The 20,746-nt window shown below is 42.0% G+C and overlaps 3 protein-coding genes across 5 annotated transcripts; 2 read left to right on the forward strand and 1 right to left on the reverse strand.

Annotated features, from left to right (window-relative positions):
* Positions 1-436: 436 nt before the first annotated feature.
* trim13 (tripartite motif containing 13) lies at positions 437-7,835 on the reverse strand. 2 transcript variants are annotated; one of them, XM_066686386.1, is made up of 2 exons: positions 3,124-3,565; positions 437-2,958 (listed from the first exon to the last, which is right to left on the reverse strand). In XM_066686386.1, the coding sequence occupies exons 1-2, from the start codon at positions 3,144-3,146 to the stop codon at positions 1,725-1,727; spliced, it is 1,257 nt and encodes a 418-aa protein (XP_066542483.1). In that variant the 5' UTR covers positions 3,147-3,565; the 3' UTR covers positions 437-1,724. The 2 variants fall into 2 exon arrangements, with proteins under 2 accessions (XP_066542483.1, XP_066542484.1); XM_066686387.1 differs by lacking the exon at positions 3,124-3,565 and adding an exon at positions 7,703-7,835 and having other exon boundaries at positions 441-2,958.
* On the forward strand, positions 6,547-11,305 carry spryd7b (SPRY domain containing 7b). The gene is made up of 5 exons (XM_066686388.1): positions 6,547-6,753; positions 7,774-7,890; positions 9,437-9,603; positions 10,065-10,167; positions 10,721-11,305. Exons 1-5 carry the CDS (start codon positions 6,618-6,620, stop codon positions 10,816-10,818), a joined length of 621 nt encoding a protein of 206 aa, XP_066542485.1. The 5' UTR covers positions 6,547-6,617; the 3' UTR covers positions 10,819-11,305.
* A 381-nt stretch (positions 11,306-11,686) lies between these two features.
* On the forward strand, positions 11,687-20,607 carry LOC136710647 (importin subunit alpha-4-like). 2 transcript variants are annotated; one of them, XM_066686368.1, is made up of 17 exons: positions 11,687-11,824; positions 12,963-13,007; positions 13,199-13,288; positions 14,043-14,069; positions 14,359-14,411; positions 14,671-14,766; positions 14,902-14,987; positions 15,396-15,482; positions 15,804-15,973; positions 16,239-16,283; positions 16,625-16,756; positions 17,335-17,463; positions 17,850-17,954; positions 18,087-18,158; positions 18,339-18,501; positions 19,272-19,366; positions 19,574-20,607. In XM_066686368.1, exons 1-17 carry the CDS (start codon positions 11,756-11,758, stop codon positions 19,670-19,672), a joined length of 1,563 nt encoding a protein of 520 aa, XP_066542465.1. In that variant the 5' UTR covers positions 11,687-11,755; the 3' UTR covers positions 19,673-20,607. The 2 variants fall into 2 exon arrangements, with proteins under 2 accessions (XP_066542465.1, XP_066542464.1); XM_066686367.1 differs by having other exon boundaries at positions 14,040-14,069; positions 19,574-20,606.
* Positions 20,608-20,746: the final 139 nt, after the last annotated feature.

Raw genomic sequence — 20,746 nt, forward strand, 5'->3', positions numbered from 1 at the left:
ACCGTGCGCGGGCACCGGAGCAACCTGACGTCACGCGGATCCTATAGGTGCGCATGGGTGAAACTTATATAACCGCGCGAGGAGCATCACGAGCATCATTAATGCGCGAGACTGAGGTCTCTGTTATTTCTGTGTGTGTGTGTGTTTGTGTGTTTATTACCTCTACTTGTCAAATATTTGTTAATTATTTATTAATATTAAGTTCGAAAAATACTTCTTTCTTCTCGCGCATACTGTACAGAGCGCGTGCACTCTCTGCCATCGAGGCTTACATAACACTTCACCTTCAGGGGGCAGAAGACGTGACGCGAGGGCTGGGGGTTGGGGGGGAAGTGGGGGTGCAGGGAGAGATGAGAAACCCTCCCAAGTCGCCCTTTAATGAAGTGAGGCTCCTGAAGGGGAACAAAGAGGGGAGTCATTAAAGGGCCCATACACAAAACTGGGGTTTATTAATTTATCTTAGTTTATGTTAATAAAAGCGAGCACTGTGAGGACTGCAAACATAATCTACAAACGTGTATCAGAAAATAAGTACAGAAAGAAACGATATCACGCAGAAAATTAAACGATGGTGTTTATGATGTTTTGGGAAATATGTCACGAAAAGATAATACATGAATGTCAAGGTCACAAAATAAAACCAAAGCCATATAAGGACCCGGGAATGGGAATGATGAGGGAGTGGAGAGGGGTCAGAGTGTTGATTGATGTAAGAAATTAAAAACTTAAAATAACAAAATTAAGTATAAAATGATCAATTAAATAAATAAATAATAATAAATGGAGCTGACTGGACTGTGAAGTGCGTCCGTCCCCTCCCACGGCACACAGCGTTAAAGCTGCAGTGAAAGAAAGAAAGAGTGAATATGTGCAGAGCAGCAGCTTATTAACAGTTGTTACATGTTTATTAACACTTAATTAAACACCCCAGAATCCCATGTGCTCAGTAAAACAATACTGAATCCTACTTTATCATTCTGCGCTGCAGCATGTATAAACTCATCAGCCAAAACATTAAAACCACCCATTTTTTGACCATTTTATCAGCTCCACTGACTACACAGGAGCAATGTAGCTCTACAATTATAAACTGTCGTTCATCTGTTACTCTGCATACTTTGTTAGTCCCTGTCCTTCAATGCTCAGGACCCCCACAGAGCAGGTGTGATTTGGGTGGTGGTCAGCGCTGAAGTGACACTGACGTGGTGGTGGTGTGTTAGTGTGTGTTGTGCTGGTACAAGTGGATCAGACACAACATCGCTGCTGGAGTTTTTAAACCCCTTAGTGTCACTGCTGTTCCCGGAGATGACCAACAGTTGAGCTACTGTCTCTAACTTTACATCTACAAGGTGGACCAACGAGGTAGGAGTGACTTACAGAATGGACACGGTGTTTAAAAATTCCAACATCTGTGGGGTTTTTAATGCTATGGCTGATGTGTGTATATATGTATTCATGCGATGCATGATTGTTTATAAAGTGCATATAAGAGAACAGCGCCATCACAGTGTTGTATGAACGAAGTACACTCTTGTGGTCAGTCACAGTGGCGTGCAAAAGAGTGGACACACCCCTTGTGCGCGTGTTTGGAGAGAGCTAAAACGTGCGGACGAGAAAACCCGCCCTGCTTCAGAAGGTTTATTAAAGTAGAGGCACCTAAACCGCTGCACGCAACCGTGTGTGTGTCTGTTAATTAAGTGTTTTTTTGTTTGCTTGTTTAACGTTCAGCTGATGAAGTCCGCCGCTGTGTCCATCAGCTCCGTCACGAGGCTCGCGCCGCGCTCCATCAGAGCGCTGGCGTCACAGAGGAGGCGGTCCGCAGCGGGCACGACGAGCCTGAGCGCGGGCACGCACGCGCACGCGCACAGAAACACCAGCGACAGCAGGAGAAGGAGCAGCACGAGCCTCCAGAGCGCGCGACAGAAGAAGAAGAGATAGCCGTGCGAGGCCGGCAAGGCGGTGGCACTCCGGAGCTCGTGGGGCACGCGTAGCGCGTGCAGCTCCCCGAGGCGCACGTTGTCCCACTCGGTGACGTCAAAAGTGGGCAGCGGGTCCGCGTGCGCGGGGGACAACAGCGGCGCGGACGAGTCGTCCTCGTTTTCGTCCTCTTCATCGATCGCGCGCATTGCCTCGCGGAACTCCTGCATGCGCGTGAGGAAGGCCAACGGCTCGGAGATCGTTCGCAGCGACTCGGCCACGCGCAGCGCGCGCCTCCGCTCCTCCAGGGTCGCGCGCAACCGCGCTATCTCCGGGTCGTAGCGCTGCATTACCGCGAGCTTCAGCCCGTCGAAGTCCGCCGAGATCTCCGCGCGCTTGTTTTCAAGGGCGCGCGCCGCACGCGCCAGGTAGTCGGCAGCGCGCTCAGCATCACGAGACACCTCCTGAAGCGCGCGCCGCCGCGCAGACTCCAGAGCGTCCAGGCGCGCTCGCGCCGCCTCCGCTCCTCGGGGCTCGTGCGCGCGTGTCAGCATCATCTTCTCGAAGGCGGCGCGCTCGAGCTCGTGCGCCTCGCGGAGCGCGCACAGCCGGTGGCCGCGGTGCTCGCGCGCCGTGGCGCAGAAGCCGCAGATGAGACGCAAGTCCGTGGCGCAGAAAATATTGAGCGGCTGGTCGCGGTGCGCGCGGCACGACGGGGCCGCCGAGGACGTGGTCGGTGCCGTCGCGTCTGGAGCCGTCGGTGTAAGCGCGCGGATCTCGCTGTACTTCTCCACCACGCTGCGCAGCGCGTAGTTCACCTGCAGACTCGCCACACTATCGCGCGCGGTCTCCTTACGGCACGTGGGGCACCTGAAAGGCGACGGCTGCCGCCTCCGAATCCCGTCACCGCCGTCGTGAAGCGCGTCCACGAGACACCGGCGGCAGAAGCTGTGAGAGCACGGCAGCACGCGGGGGTCCTCAAACAGACAGCAACATATTGGGCACGTGAGGTCCTCCTCCAAGAGCTCCATCGCGCGCGAGCTGAGAGAGAAGGGGGAGGGGGCAGATGAAAGAAACAGAAAAAACAGAGAGAGAGAGAGAGAGAGAGACCGTGAAAACGTGCCCCTGTCAGTTCATGCGCGCGGGAAAAATCGATGCTGAACTCGTGCCCTGTCCTCACAGTACTAATAAATGAATGAATGATACCTAAAAGCCTGTGCACGGTCCATCTTCACATCTGTAGAGGTAAACAGATGTAAACAGCACGAGAGAGCTCGGTAATAAACGGCAAACGGTCATCCGCGGGAGAACGAGTTTTAGTGGCGCTAGACGAAGCCCAATACAAACAAACAAACAAATAAAACAAACAACAACAACAAGAGCATCGACGACCAGGAGCTACAGGAGACATGCGGTGTCATTTTTACGCGGGAAACTCGAGATCCGTCCCTTCGCGCGCTGGCAGGAAAAAAAACATCCAAAAACGCGGGGAAAAAACAGCCCCCCACGCGCCTCTCTCTCACCTGCACGGGTCTGTGGCCGTGGCTCCGGATCTCGTCACCCGTGTCGGCTGACGGCAGAGTCCGCGAGCAGAGCATCAACCGCGCGCACTCACACACACACGCGCGCACATCAAATCGCACGCGCTTGTTGCTGTGCAGACTTCGCTTCGTTTCCAGTTTTAACCGTGTCAGCTCTGAGCGCGCGCGCGCACACCCGTTTCCGCGTGCACGCACACTGACAACATCCACACGCGAGCTTTTAGCGCTTTTAGAGTCGTGTGCAAAAGTCTGACGCGAGCTGTACTCGTTTGGGTTGCTCGTTTCTGAGCGCGCACCGCGTCCGGTTCAGGCAGGAGTCCAGCGGAAACGAGACTTACTTTTTGGAAGATAAAAGGTAGACATGTCTTGGTAAAGCAGATGGAAACGAGTCCCATCTAATGCTGAGGATCTAGCACACTATTGGGCTCTGCCCTAAAAAGTATACTCACTCCCTACAAAGTGAACTAATGGAATTATGAGCAATTGTCTTGTGCACTCACACAGTGCAGTAGGGAACTCTGAGCGTATCTCCCACCACTCTGTATTAGTCTTATTACGCATTGTTTAAGTGCTCGTCTTCTTATTTTAAGAACTACGAAGTGCACTATGTAGGGAGCACGGAGCCATTACGGATCGACCCGGGCTCGTCCCGAGAGCCTGAAAAGCTTAACCCCTGATAGTCTGCGTTTTTCAAGAAGCGCAAGGTACAGGCAGACGCTCCCCAGGCAGGCGGCGCGCTGTTGCTATGCAAAACATCACCACGTGGGAAACCTTCCAATCACAGCGAGCCTCGCGAATCAGCGCCTCCACTTCATTACCTCATCATCACCTCGTCATTAATCGATGCCTAATCGATGTAACAAGTTCGCTCACGCGAGGCTGTTTCAGTATAATGAGGGGTGAACACTTCGGACAAATGTGTGTGTGTGTGTGTGTGTGTGTGTTCGGGGGTCGCGTGCATGCATGAAATACGAGTTCAAATCATGTAAACAGAATACAAACAGTAATTCACTTATAAAGTGCTCTTTGATACACATGTCCAAACGTTTGTAGACACTCATTATGTGGTCACAGGCACATCCTGTTCTGTGTAATCTCTAAAGAAGAGGCATTGGTCGCTCTTAAGTAGCTGTACATGAGCCCAAGGGCTCCTTGCTCCATGCCAAACGCGGCCAATAAGGGTTTGTGGGTGGGTGTTTCTGATTAATTCAATCAAATCCTCACAGCAGTGTTCGGCCTATAGAGCCCTTCCCAGAACTCTAATCAATACTATGGAGCCCTGCTGTTGACATGCTTGGGAATGACTTAATAAGGGGTGGGCACGAGATAATGTGTTTGAAAGACTTAATTTGTGGGAATGAGATAGTTTATGCATGGGAACAACTTAATAGCCTGTTAGAACAACAAAATAATCCCATTCCTACGAGTTATTAAGTGGTTCCCACTTATATTATAAAGAAACTCCCATGCTTTAATTTATTTTGAAGGGATGTCACCTGCAGGGTTCCTACAAAACTCAAGATTTTTGGAGCGATGCTGCACGAAGTGTCCACAAACTCTTCGACACGTAGCATCTCTACCTCAGTAGAGATGTATATTGATAAATAGGAAAATAAAGGATGTATCTTTGTGCATACCGCTATAGCATTAGTAAACAAACAACAATACTACAATAAAGAAATGCTGTTTATACTTTTTTCAAACTTTGGATGCATAATCACAAGAATTTCTGAGTTATTAAAATAACAGAAAGGTGTAATTAGTGATATGTGGCGCTTCTATAGTCAAATATTTCCCCCTGACCCTCAAAATTAAGCACAAATTCAGAAAGGTGAAGGAATTATCCATTCCACCTTAAATGCTGCAGTTTACATTCAGGCCCCTGGAACAAGATGTCCACCTTCACCTGGTTAAAACATCTATTTCACTTGGACTGTATAAATCTTCAATGAGAACTGGTCGAAGAAGAAGCCAGTCACTCATTTAAGGTGCACCATTTAAGGTGGAATTAAGCCAACTTTAGACTCATGCCCGCGCATTGATAACCCAACAAATCCACAGTGTCACGTGCGAGTTTATTTTGACCTCATTTTTTTTCTTCCCCTGTTTCCATGCCATCAGTGAACGCGCGCTTTCCCTGATTGGCCAACCAGCGGTGCACAGAAGCGGGTGTGTATTTTTTTTCCTCCGCCCGTTTTTAGGCTTCTGTTAAAGGGACAGTACTCTACATTTTTTGGGGGGGGGGGGGGGGGGGGGGGGGGGGGGGGGGGGGGGGTTTAATCTGTTCCCTCGAGGTCTGCTTTGGCTACTTGTGTGGGGTTTATACACCATGAACAAATATCACAATTAATCCTTACATCCCCCCTTTCTTTCTCTCTGAAATACACTGTTAACAGATTGGAAATGTATATTTGCATTATTAACAGTGGTTGCAGAGCCCTTCACCAATGTAAAAGCTACTAGCATTATATAACTTCCACACTGTCCTAACGTTGCCACGTTTTAAAGTATCAGTAGGTTTTTTTTCTCCTGGGCTCCCCTACAAATGCAGGGTGTCATGAATGTTTACAGCACTGTCCTGAAATCAAGGGATAGGGGTGCTTTGATTTCCTACGCTCCACCATAAGTTACACAGTGCAGTTCCTACAGTGCTTAGCCTGGAGTAGCATCAACAAAGGCATTGTTCTCCCTTTTATAGCTCAATGATTGTGAAGCTGTAATTTTAAGATGAAAATACCACTTAGTGTTTCACTTATTCATCATTTAAACTTTTGCGTCATGTGTTGTGCCATGGTATATAAACATCCCAAGTGTCAAATCAGACTGTAGATCCACAACTAACCAATTGGAAAATAGCTTGAGACTTCGTCTAAAATGGTGAGTTTCCAAGAGACACTGTTTATAAAAATGAAACAGCATTTGCAATTACATTGTGTACTGAGGATCACAGCCTGTGTAAACAACTGTAGTTTTTATAACTAGTTTTTTTTTTTTGGTTTCATAAAATCTTACACTGTTAAATAAACTATAGGTCTCTGTATAATACAATAAAAATTAAATAACGGATTTATTTCGTAACAGTCCCAGCAGCCAATCATATAGCAGGGGGCGGGGTTTACCCGAATACGGGTGTGAATTAAAATCCCTGTCCGCTCCCGGATGGAAGCTCCGCCTGACCTCGGCGCTGCGATGGCGGCTCTGTTTACCTGCTGTGCGAGCTGCTGCGGAGATGGAGCGTCGGGGCAGATTCCGCTCAAAGAGATGCCCACCGTCCAGCTCGACACACAGCACATGGGTAAGACCACCGAGCACAGACCCAGAGGGGTACATTATTAAAGAGGTGGTAAGAAACCAACCTGAAGTGGGCTCCTTACATTTTATTTCCACCTTAAATAGGGGCCCCTGTATGAGGCTGAAGTTCACCTTAAACGGATGTCTATATCCTGTATCTTAGCTTCTTATTGTCCGTTCCACCTTAAATAGGGACCACTGTTCGAGGCTGAGGTCCATCTTAAATGGTTGATTTCGGGGTTAAATGTGGCTTTTTACTTTCCGCCCCACGTTAAATAGGAGCCACTGCGAGATTTGAAATCAGACCCTTATTTACACGTTTCCACCTTAAATTGACCACTGAACGAGGCTGAAGTTAGATTGGAATTTTCCGTTCCACATTAAATTGACCACTAAATGAGATTAAAGCAGAGTTCCTTATTCGCGTATTTCCACTTTTTAATGTTACAAGACGGAATGTTTACTTGTATAGTTCCACCTTAAATAAGCCATTTAAAGCTGGAGTTGGGTTAATACAATTTTCCGTTCCACCTTAAAAGTGGCAGTCAATAAGTTGTAATATAGTGCCCCTTATAACATCGTTCCACCTTAAATGCTGCGGCTGGTCTCTCCAGCCATTTAAGGTGGAACTGAAAGACTAAAATTCCGGAGCCAGCTTTGGCCTCACTGGAAAGATCTACGTGGCGAGGCTGGCAGCAGCTGTAGATTAAATCGCTAGATGTCTTATTTTACAGTTGGAGAATTATTTATTGTGGATTAATATCAGTGTAAGCGAGGCTTAATGTCTTACACGTCTTTTAAGCGTTAGTTGCAGTCTTGCTGATGAATGTTTTGACTGTCCTGACAGCTGAAAATCTGCTCTGCGAACGGATTGTGTTTAAGAGTATTGACTTATAATAAACCTGCTCTATCCGACAAAGCTTAGCTCCTAGAAAATCATGTTTGGTACATACCGGGTTACAGCAGGGGTCTGTGGCCGTTTTTACTTAGGCTGAGCTCGGCTTCTGCTTTTGGTTTTTCCCAGGGACGGATGTAGTGATAGTGAAGAGTGGGAGGAGGATCTGTGGCACTGGAGCCTGTCTCGCCAACGCCCCGTTACACCAGAATAAGAGCTACTTCGAGTTCAAAATACAGTCAACAGGTAAGAAAACCATCCGGTAAATAGGGCCAAGTTGTCTCCAAACGTTTTTAGATCCCCGCTCGTTCAGAAATCAAGGTTAATTCAGCCTAATTCAGGACTGAATTTTAACAATAATTATAATTTCCCGTTGTATTTATATTTTTCCTTTGGAATTAATCTAATACGGGTTAAGGAATGTAAGAAGATATTCCAAAAAGTGTGGGTCTACAGAGGAAAAGATGTGAAATGCATTCCTATTGGGTAATTCTGAACATTAGTATTAAGTGATTTGGCTAACTCAGGGGAAAAACTCTGATCTGTTCCATGTACAGAATTTATAGGTTGATTAGTTAAACCTAGAGTTGGGGATTATTCAGGAATGTGCCTTAGCTCTTATTCTATCGGACACAACTAACCAGAGGCTTAACTTATCTGAGAAATCAGGGTTCATAAGTAGGCACCGTCACGGTCTGAGTCCGGACCCAGATCCTGTCCTCTCTGGACCTGTTACTGATAAACTATTAAGAGCGGTTTGTTTTAAATGGTATGACTCTACTCATTACGCTCCAGGAAATTACCAGGCTAATCGTATGCATTTCTGAATATCACGCGTAGAGCTACGCAGCCAATCAAATCTGTGCATTATTATGAGCGCTGTGACTCGAATGAGTGACACACACAGTTCAGGGCTCCAGACACCGGGCCAGTAAAAATAGCCCAAGGGCAGTGTTAAAAGCTCTTTTCGGGCATTGTCGGGATGACAGTGTTGTGTCATGTAAATCCGGAAACTTTAAAAATAAGGGAACGAATATAGGTTGAAGTTCTCATAATGCTGAACATGGATTCCCGTCCTTCAGCATAAAGAGCCAATCAGCTTGCCGTAAACGGATAGGGTCCCACCAACCAGGATTCTGATTGGTTCTTATTGCTGGAGATGTAAAGCAGTAAGTCAAATGCAAATACAAGTCATTAGAGATTTTATTTACATATGAACTTTTTTTAAAATCATTGTTTTATTTGTAAATTTGACTTGAAATGAAAAAAGGACATTTTGTTTAGATTATTTGATATTTATAATATTCATAAATCTTGTATATTGAAAATTAATTGAAATGGTAATTTGAAATTGCATTGTTAACTACATAAAATGTTGCTATAACTACAAGGCAACTTCAATATGCAGGATAAGGCACTGATCATAATGCAGGTTATACATTATGTTCTGGACCTTGGCCTGAGAACATCTTCTCTGGACCTTAATACATTTTAATTAATTACCCCTAAGTTCTAAGTCATTGTGCTCCACTGACCTGTACTAGGGAGCATAAATAATTTGTGTATAAACACTGTGTAACTTTTTGAGGACAGCAGGAAACTGGCTCCTCCTTGGTTTCAGCACAGTGCTGTAAATGTGAATGGCATTAGGCAGCTCTGGACAAAAATACATAATGTTACCTAGTGTCTTTTTAAAGAGGAGTGGGATTTTATTTTAATATCTCGTTCCCACGCCCTTGTTAATATTTCACAATACCTAGTAACGCAACCAGAAATTCTCCTTCTCGTGCAGGTGTGTGGGGAGTGGGTGTGGCCACTCAGAAGGTGAATCTGAACCAGGTTCCTTTGGGTCGTGACACTCTCAGTTTGGTCCTGAGACACGACGGCTCGGTTTACCACAACAACGAAGAGAAGAACCGCCTTCCAGCCAACAGCCTGCCTCAGGAGGGAGACGTGGTGGTGAGAGTTTTAGGGGACAACATGATCTTAATACTATATGGATGAGACCATTTTAACACAGGGAGCTGCTGTAATGTAATTATATTTCATCTGAATCAGTTGTGTCAGTATCCTTAACGTGCAATGCCTGTGAAATAAAAAAAATCCCCACAGAACTCCAGCTCAGCAGTGTTCCTCTGTCTTGCTCAGCACAAGTTTAGGATGCATTTTCTGCCTTTGAATATAGGGATGTTTTATATTTTTGCAGTGCATGAATGGTATTTGATCTTTAATTTATACAGGGATATATATTGCCATGATCCTAAGCCAGAAAGCCATCCAAATGAGTTGTCTTTTAAGGACAAGTTAATTAAATCCAACTTTTGAAAATGAATAGAGTGCATGGTGAAACATTGTGTGTTATACTTTACGTATTTGAACGTGAATTTTTTTTTCTTCCCCTGTGTGTGTGTGTTATTTAGGGCTTAACTTATGACCATGTGGAGCTCAGCCTGTATCTGAATGGGAAGAACATGCAGTGTCCAGCTTCAGGAATCAGGGGCACTGTGTTCCCTGTAGTTTACGGTCAGTTCATTTTTCTTTTTCACCTTTGCTTAAACAGACAAGCTTTGGTCTAAAACACTTCAACAAGAAATCACTGAGAAATGCCCTTGATAAGTTAGCGAACACAGTTAATGTGCATCTGTGATGACTCAAGCTTATTCAGTTACCATTGACATTCAGAGTGTGACCTGTGCCAAAGTAAAAACGTCCTTGATAACACAGAGGCAGACAGATGTAATGAATTCTTTTGTGTTTCAGAGGTTGTGATAGATAAATGTGAATTATTAATGGTTACACAAATAAAGATATTAAATGAAAGAGAAACGTATAGACATGATTTGGATGGGAGATATGTATATGAGATTAAATTCCCAATAATGAGGAACATTTCTATTTGTTGACTCATCATGAAAAGTTTACATAAGGTAAATACTAAATGATAATTTTAAATGTAAAAGTTGTTTAAATTTTGCTGAATATTGCTGGCCTCTGCTGTGAAACATACAAAAATCAATTCAAAAATAATGACTCAGTATACAGATGGGGATGATGAATTTGTGTGTCTCTGTTGCAGTGGATGACAGTGCCATCTTAGACTGCCAGTTCAGTGACTTCTACCACACTCCTCCTCAAGGCTTTGAAAAGATCCTGTTTGAGCAGCAGATCTTCTAAAGAATTCAGAACTTGTACAGGAGCCATTCTTAAGGCTGCACTGGAGCGATGATGTTGGAAAGGACCTTAACACTCTTCTGACTTCTGACCATTTTGCATCTGCCTTCTCTTTTGCTGCTGCCATAATCAACTGAGACACGCTTGTTTGGTGTGTGTGTGTGTGTGTGTGTGTGTGTGTGTGTGTAGAAAAATATATTGTTAAATTTCAACAGTGAAAACACTATCAAATGTCTGTTACACAAGCAACATATGAACATGTTTTATTTAATTATATTTAATGTAATATCATACATTTATTTTTTGTAATGTTTGATTTTATGTTTTCATTGAATTACCTTTTATTTAACTGTGTTTACAAAATCACATTTCCAATCACTACAGTAAAAGAACTGAAACTTGAAAGCTGGTTTAAAAAAAACCTGAATGGCTTGTTTTGTTTGCACTTTTATGTGTAATCATTAAAAATAATTACCTAATTTATTTCTATCTTATCACAAATAAGAATAAAAATTATCTCTATATATCGTTGTGAAGGTCTGTTTCTGTACATCGCCATGGTTTAGATGATGTCTCAATATTCACTTAGGAATTAAAATGGCTGATATGGTGGGGCAGTATTCAGAAAGCAATCCGTATGAAACTTATATGTTTATGAATGTCTATTGGCAGAATTACCTCGGTTTTTGGTTTTAAGAAAATACAATACTTGTTTATACCTCATTCACTGAATCACAACATTTTAGAAGGTTCTACATTTTAGAAGGACCCCTTTAATGAATCCTTAAAATATCAGCTAGTTTCTATAGATATGAGAAAAAGGATCTAACAGGGACATACAATGTAAAACTTACCAAATTATGGCTGTAAATGTGGATGCAATGCATTTTTCCCTCGTTAGATGGACCTGTCTTGGGTTTGAGGAACACAAACTGCAACCATGGCTGAAAACGTAGCTTTAGAAAATCATCGAATTAAAAGCTTTAAGTACAAAGGGCGTGATGTCGAGGTGAGACATTAAGCAATTATTTTATTTAATGTGACGTTGAATCGTTTATTTTTATTTTTATTTTTATGTTCTATAGTCGACCAAAGGCTTAAGTTGGCTTCCCTATTTTGCAATTCTCATGTCCACCTTAACTGTTGCAGGAGTTACGTTGTGACGCCCGGGACACCACAGCTAACTCATGCGCCATTTAAGGTGGAACGGAAAATTTGAAAAAATGAATCACAAGTGAATTACATCGAAATTAGAAGACTTTATTAGCAAGCTGACAGTTACTATACTTGTTTAATAATGAACAGTAATAAATACAGTGCTGTTAAACGCCTTTAGTGTGGTTTTATCAGAAAAACGCAAACAGAACTAGCTCTGTATAGGTATGCTAAACCTGACCAAGTGACCACAAACGTATAGCAAGCGTTTTAAGATTTATGGGAAAATATTTCAACTTTTAATGATTAATCGATTATTTACTGTGTCTGTACACATTATGTGGAAGTGAGAATCTAAGAAAGAGTTGAGGTACTATGAATAAAATACAGACAAAACAGCTAGCTATATATTCACTTCTAGGTCGTCCTTAACGCATAGTGCTACATTCCGAGTGAAAATTATTCGTTATTCTATAGCTAGCTTTAATTTTGAGTATACATGCATTTTAACGTCATTTAATCGAAATTCTATCACATTTTATTAATCATATTAAAGGGACATGTCACATTGCTACATAAATTAGTCGTTGAAATGTCAGACTTGGCAAGAGTTGTACAGACCTCATCAGATATATTTAGGTATTACAGATACACATGCAAATTCACCTTCAAATATAAACAAACATTGCAGTGCTCTCTGTATGCTTACATCTGTTTTTTTACTGCTGCCCTTCTATTTTTCACTTCCAGTTCCAGTTTTTACATCTGAATAATTTTCAAGGGTTTGTGTTTTTTTTGATGGGTTACAGTTAGAGGTTAGGGTTAAGGATAGCAGGCAATCATTTTACAACCATGTTTATAAAAATATATATTTACTATTTTACACTTTTACTTTATTACTCTTAAACAGTTTCTCTCTCGTTCTCTCTCTCTCTCTCTCTCTCTCTCTCTGTGTCTCTCTCTCTCTCTCTCTCTCTCTCTCTCTCTCTCAGGCAATGAGGAGACATCGAAATGAAGTGTCTGTGGAGCTGAGAAAGGTATTTAACTTTACTGTTCTCCACAAATTCCCTCAGAAATTAGTTATGATCATTAAGCATTCTGCAAGTTTACTCAGAAGTCAAAGCATGTACTCTTGAATTGTTTATATTTGTGCACTGTACATCATAAGCATTGGGTCTCTGTGTTCTTCAGGTGCTGTAAGATGTTTGTTTGTTTGTTTATTTGTTAGAACAAGAGAGATGAGCATCTGTTAAAGAAGAGAAACGTCCCACACAGTGAAAGTTTGGACAGCTCGGATGTAGACAGCGACCTTAAAGGGGTAAGACAATACAATACATATATACAATATAAATATAAACATTTAAGTGAAACATCTTCCTGTCTTGGCATAGACAGCACAGCTAAATTAAAGGGTTATATTTTTTACTCTAAATGTGTAAGACACATACTTAATGTATCCAAAGTGAAATAAAATAAATACAACGAATATGTTTTCAGCTGCCGAGATTTATTTTTGTCTGTTGATACCAGTAATGTCTCTTTACTGTTACAAGTTTCTATTTAGCATTTGGTTAAAGTCACTGGATCCTTTTGGCACTGCTGAAAAAGTACAATACTTAGCACTTTATCCCATCCATGGCCGTGAACACACACACACAATCTAGTATTGTGGGGAGATCTAATAGACCTCCATTAATTTTACACACAAGAAAACACAGTTTAATATGGATTATATAAAACAGTGATTCACAACTGAAGGGACTTCTTGAAGGTACCTGTTAAATAATTAGCTAGCTCTCTGAAGTTGGACTTTAAATCTTATAGATGTGGAATAAATATGCGCAGTGGGAAAGCCATTGCCAAAGACAAACTCAATGATGGGCATGTTGATGAGTTGTTGTTTTTTTTAATAAACTTTTTTGGCCTGGTTTTCAATAAAAGTGTGTCTTTATGATCACAGGGTCAGTCCCATAGAGAAATGCTGATGTAAAATAAACTTTTTTTTATTTTGTAACTTTTTTATGCTCATGTTAATAACTTTCTCCTGTTTTTCTGCTTTTCATCTGCAGCAGAATTTTACCCTGGAGTCCATCTTACAGGTGAGCTACACGTTCCTGTTGCTTTTCTCCTTCAGTAATGTGGGTCTCTATTTGGGTAATCAAGTAGTTTACACGTTGCTTACACGATTATAAAAATGTACATAAAAGAATAATATGTATTTTTAAATTTTGTTTGATTTACTTTGCAGCTTTTTGTCTATTATTTTACCAGTGCTATATTTGAACAGTATCTCTTTGGGCTTTGCAATGTTATGTTAGCCCTAAGCTGAGTTTAATCAGTTATGTGTTTTGATTACTTCATATATATTATCATGCGTCTATTTTACAGGATGCCACCAGTAACAACAGTGTGTTACAGCTGAGTGCTGTACAAGCAGCCAGGTACCATCGTCTGCACTCATTAAAAATAACTAACACTTGCTCTCGCTCTGTCTCTGTCTCTCTCTCTCTCTGTCTCTCTCTCTCTCTCTCTCTCTCTCTCTCTGTCTCTCACCTTTACTATCATCCTGACTATATATTCTTACATTGTGTGTGGTTTACGCTGAAAGTATTGTGTGTTGCGTGTGGTAGTGTTTCCTATTCAGTAAAATCTGTGTTTACACTGTACAGGTATAATGCAGGTGTGTGTTATGTGTCTCAGGAAGTTACTCTCCAGTGACAGAAACCCCCCTATAGATGATTTGGTTCGGTCTGGAATCCTCCCGGTTCTGGTCCAGTGCCTGGACAGAGACGATCAGTGAGTTTTAGATTGTGTGTTTATATCATGTATTATATTATATTATATTATATTAACCGCGACCCTGAAATGGAGAAGCGGAAAAGAAAATGTATGTATGTATGTATATTATATTATATTATATTATTTTCACAGCCCCTCCCTGCAATTTGAGGCAGCATGGGCTCTCACTAACATTGCATCTGGAACGTCCGCTCAGACTCAGGCTGTGGTTCAGTCCAGTAAGTCCACAGGAAGAAATTTTTACTTTAGTCCTTAGTCAGAAAATGCCTTCATCGATTTGTGTTCATTTTTTCAGAGCACAGTTTGGAAAGACATAGTGTGGTTAGGTTTCAGAGGAATGTAGTAGTGGAACTAGAGACAAATAATAATCAGAAAAATTGCAGCAAAGCCTTACAGAGAGTATACATTTTCATTTTCAAGTAGTGTGTTATGTTATTCAGGTTAAAGAACACATCTGAGGGTGGAGCACGGAGAGCCAGGAGCTAGTGTTTGGGACCATATTTGCTAAAGCTCTGATATATACAATAACTGTTAGAAGCCCAACTTTGAATGCAGTTTGTACATTCTGTGTGTGTAAATGCAGTGTGTGTTAAAGCTGTTGTGTTTAAATACTTCTGTGTTTACAGACGCAGTGCCGTTGTTTCTGAGACTGCTCCACTCTCCGCACCAAAACGTGTGTGAACAGGCCGTGTGGGCTCTCGGGAACATAATTGGTGAGCATTCGCCTTATCTGGTTAATTTTGTCCTATTTTATGACACAAAATATGTTTAATAAAATGTGGAAGAAACCTGGCTCCTATCATCAACAACTTGCCGAGTCATAAAAAACCTGATAGTTTTTGATATATTTGACCCCTGCTCCCTTCAAGGGGTCATCAAGCAAACTTCACTTTAACTAATACAGCTTGACACAATGATGGTAAGTCAGGAAGGTCACATCATCAAGGGGAGGTAGCAAGCGCAAATGGGCAAATACATGTTAGAAATAATACTGAAGTGTTGTGAAGTGTTGTGCTGTGTGTATGTGTGTGTAGGAGATGGTCCAGAGTGCAGGGATTATGTGATCTCTCTGGGGGTGGTGAAGCCCCTCTTGTCGTTTATCAATCCCACCGTTCCTCTCTCCTTTCTCCGAAACGTCACCTGGGTCATCGTCAACCTCTGCCGTAACAAAGACCCTCCACCGCCCATGGATACCATCCAGGAGGTGTGTGTGTGTGTGTGTGTGTGTAATAACACGTTAGCTACAGTTCAGAGACATGTTTCCAGCTGAATGTAAGAAGGTATGGATTGTGTCCATATTTTGTAATTACTTTAAATGTGAATAAACTCAGTAAATTGCCTGGTGTGTGATATTGAATTATACTCTGCTGAAATTAGAAGAAAGTTTAGGATAACTCAGTTTATAAATGTGATTCCAGATGCCTGCGCAGCAGTGTACATTTATTAATCTGATGTGTCTCTGATTTCAGATTCTTCCGGCATTGTGTGTCCTTATTTACCACACAGACGTTAACGTGAGTGTCGCTATTGGACGAAGCCGTCACATTTATTCTACAATGACCAGATATGTACAGTTACTCTGTCCAATCACAGTCAGAGGCAGCTACATCAGGGCCTTCCACTCACCTTCTCGCTCTCTCTTTGTCTTTCTACCTCCTCTCTCTTTATCTTTCTCTCATTTTTCTCTCTTCCTTTGTCTCTTCCTTCAATATCACCTTCTCACTCCTCCTCTCTTTCTCTTTATTTTTCTCTCATTTCTGTTTCTCCCTCACTATCTCACACTCCCCCATATCTGTCTTTGTCTTCTCTCTCTCTCTCTCTCTCTCTCTCTCTCTCTCTCTCTCTCTCTCTGTAGATTCTGGTGGACACAGTGTGGGCAGTGTCGTATTTGACGGACGGAGGGAATGAACAGATTCAGTTGGTGATTGAGTCTGGGGTCGTGCCATTCCTGGTTCCTCTGCTCAGTCATCAGGAGGTTAAAGTCCAGGTGAGTGATGTTCAGGTGCACAACCATCAACACAGAACCTCCTGTTTAAACACTTCTGGACGTGAGCTGTGTTCCTGTTTATGTCCAGTGCCATATTCACTGTAGTTTTATAAAGAAACCTGCCCTATTCCTAAGTTTATTTGATGGTGTCGAAACCCACAGGATTTTTGTGAGGAACTTAATGACTTTGTTGCAGAAGTGGACTGCCCCCTGGTGACAGGAGATATATACTGCCCTTCACTTTTAATCCTGTGTTCTTTTTTACAAGTGAAGAACCTCATGGAACAGAATCACATTCAACTCAGTTTCATACAACTTTACCTCAATCTTTACATTTACATTGTGTGGAAAGTTCATGATTAATAGACCAACAGAAAAGGTATGAAATTGGTGTGGAAGAAAATGTATTCCCTTCTCCTGAGTGGAAAACATTGCTGTATTTACCGTCATCACAGTCACAGCAGAGTAGAGTTGTAGCTTGCGTATCATAATATTAACATATTGTAGCAGCTCTAATGACCCCCAATGTCAGTGTCCTCTCACTGCTGTGGTTTAACACTGCTGTGTTCTTCTCGTAGACGGCGGCTCTGAGGGCTGTGGGGAACATCGTGACTGGAACAGATGAGCAAACACAAGCTGTGCTCAACTGTGACATTCTCTCACACTTCCCCACGCTGCTCACACACCCCAAAGACAAGATTAACAAGGTGTGTGTGAGTCTCTGCAAGAACTAGCACGTCCTCTAAGGAGAAATAAAGAGCCTGTGTCATGGAAAATGGTTACCTCTTTGTCCTAAAACAGTTCATTATTGGCTGTGTGTAACTGTCCACAGGTGTGAGTGTGTGAGTGTGTAAAACAGTCCATGTGTGTGAGTGACTGAGTGAGTGTATGAAGTGTGAATTAGTGAACTGTATTAGTCATTTCAGGTCATTTCTGTTGATCTGTTTCTCCTCGAATTTGGACTCTTCTATTCATTATGTTAGAAATGAAAAGAAATGACAAAATGGGAGATCTATGTCTTTGCTATTCCAGTGGTGATATGAGGAATATGAACTCTTTAAAGGGCATGTGGATGTTTTGTGATTTGCTTCAGGAGGCTGTGTGGTTCCTCTCCAACATTACAGCAGGAAACCAGCAGCAGGTCCAGGCTGTGATTGATGCTGGACTCATCCCTATGATCATACACCAGTTAGCAAAGGTGTATACACACACAGACACACACACACACATACAGTGAAGAGATTCATATACAAGAGTCTACAGCAATATATAACTTTTTTTAAAGGGTACGTTTTACTACTCTCTCTCTCTCTCTCTCTCTCTCTCTCAGGGGGATTTTGGGACTCAGAAAGAAGCAGCTTGGGCCATCAGTAACCTCACTATCAGTGGTAAGAAAGTACAGGTCAGTGTGCCCCCTTACACCCTTCCAGCCTGTGTCTGGCAATGAACATTGTTACCTTAATGTCATGTACAGCTGCTCCAGAGTCTCTTATTTAATTTAATGGCAGCCTCTAGGGATTATACAGTATTTTTTCTACTTGGATGTGGTTCAACTTATGCATATATGTGTGTGTGTGTGTAGGTGGAGTATCTAGTGCAGCAAGGTGTAGTACCTCCACTGTGTGGTTTGCTGGAGGTGCGGGACACACAGGTGATTCAGGTCGTTCTGGATGGACTCAAAAACATCCTCCAGATGAGCGGAGAACTGGCGAGCACTGTTGCCACCATCATCGAGGAGTGTGGAGGTTAGACATAGCGAATAAAAGACATTAGTGACCATTTACATAAAACAACTTATGGACTATTTGCTTTTAATTTTCCCTCTGGTTGAGGTGAGAACCCACAGTGGAACTAAACTGTTGGTTTCTGCTGCTGCTGAACACACCCTGTCCTCCATTAACACAGAAGGGTTTGGGTGGATCAATCTGTATTGGTTATAGTTTACAAATCCTCTGTCATTAGTGGGCGGTTCCAAAATTGGGAGCTTATGTGTGATTGGCTCTACTAGATATTATGGGAGGAGTCAGTGGGTGGTTCCTAAACCAGGAGGTTGTGTGTGATTGGCTGTAGAGGTTTCTCTTTTGCAGATTCTTTTCTGAGGGTGAAGCTTGTACAGACTGCTCTACTGTAGATCATCCCCTCATTATTCTCCTGCACTGTTTCAGCCGTCAGAATCACTCTGAATGACCACTGTATGGGGTTGTTTGGGAATGAGGGTCTTCCTTATAGTCTTTCAGGGGTTTGTCTATGTCACAGCCCCAGTGAAACCAGTGTGATGTGGTCAGTTTGTGACCAGTGTATTGATCCACACTCAACAGTCCTTGCTGCCGCAGTGCTACAATAGCAGTGTAACATAGTTCCCACTTCTAGCCTTTTTTAAAAGTGTGTTGAGGGGTTGGGAAATGTTTGTCACCCCTAAAATGGGTCACAGTTTGAGAAAGGTTAAGAACCCTTGATGCAAATAATTAGAAGGAACAGTTTTGTGATTTACTGAAATGCTCCACTGTGTGCTCAGGAATGGAGAAGATTGAGAACCTGCAGCAGCATGAGAATGAGTACATCTATAAATTGGCCTTCGAGATCATAGACCAGTTCTTCTCAGGAGATGACGTGAGTGCAGTTTCATATATGTAAAAATGACAGATTTAAATGGAAGCTGGACCAACGACAATGTCTTTGTATGGTTCAAATGAAGTTAGCCCAGGCTGGTCCAATGAACATCTGCATGCATCTCTGGTCCCTATAAGTTAAATATAGTTCAGTTATGCTTTCGTTTAAGGCCATGACACTTTAAATTCACAACCCTGTTATTTTCAGGTTGATGAGGATTCCAGCCTGGTTCCTGCGCCGACAGAAGGAGACACCTTCAGCTTTAATTCTGCGGGAAACGCGCAGACCAACACCTTCAAGTTTTAAAAAACTCACACTTAATGGGCAGATTTCAGGTGTGGGCAAACCTGGCAACCAAGTGCTTCAGCTCAGTGTCCACAGGAACATCAGCCTTTTCTTTCTTTTTCATGATTCACACTGTTCATGCGCACAGACATGGGTGTTTGGGCTTTGTATTCTGCTGCAAAGGACTTTGGGATGGACCTTTATTTTACTTCCGTTTTTTATTATTACTATTTGGTGAAGGCATCATGACCAAGAGAATTTTATGTATAAAAAGTAAGTTGTAACATTTTTATAAAGAGTGGGGTGCAAATACAGAAGAGAAACACATCTGGACTGGTTTACAAGTGAACAAGAAATAATTAACAGATAAATTAACACACGTATATAAAGTTCTGCTGCGATAGGGAAAATTGAATGTATTTTTGTTTGCAGATTGTCATTTTGTCAATTTTTTAATATTCGTGAAAATTGTGCACTGCTAACTTATTAATACTACTGTTATTAGTTCATTTACATTTTGTATAAGGAATGTATATTTTTGTGTTTTGAATGTGTATATATATATTGTTTGCAGGATCCAACCAAGGCTCATACCTATACAAACACGTTATTGCAGACAGAACCATAATTTTTCATGAGTTTTTGTCCCAATCATGCAAGCCACTTTAATGACGTCCGTCTTGTGTCAGAAAGTGATACAAGCTTCTCTTCATCGCAAGATTTTTCCTTGCAGCCGCATAATTCATATTGTCATTCCAAGAAGTGGTTTTGTTCTAAAATCTGTTCTTTAATGCTGTTCCTCAAGTCTTGTGTTTTAATAAAAGCAAGATTGAGTTGCATTACATATAGATGATATTGGTTTTATTGATTTCATTTTTAAAACTATACAAAACTTTAGAAATTGCAATATCCCAGTATCAATAAAGACACAAACAAAGGTTTTCTGGTCTTACTGATTTTACAGAGAAAACTCATCTAAATAAATCAAAAATTACATTTGTTAAAAGTGAATTCTGGATTTATATCCACATGTGAACATTGCTGTAAGTATTTGAAAGCAGTAAAGATCATATATATATGTGTGTGTGTGTGTGT

Source organism: Hoplias malabaricus, chromosome 12 (assembly GCF_029633855.1).
Source record: "Hoplias malabaricus isolate fHopMal1 chromosome 12, fHopMal1.hap1, whole genome shotgun sequence".
Taxonomy (NCBI): Eukaryota; Metazoa; Chordata; class Actinopteri; order Characiformes; family Erythrinidae; genus Hoplias; species Hoplias malabaricus.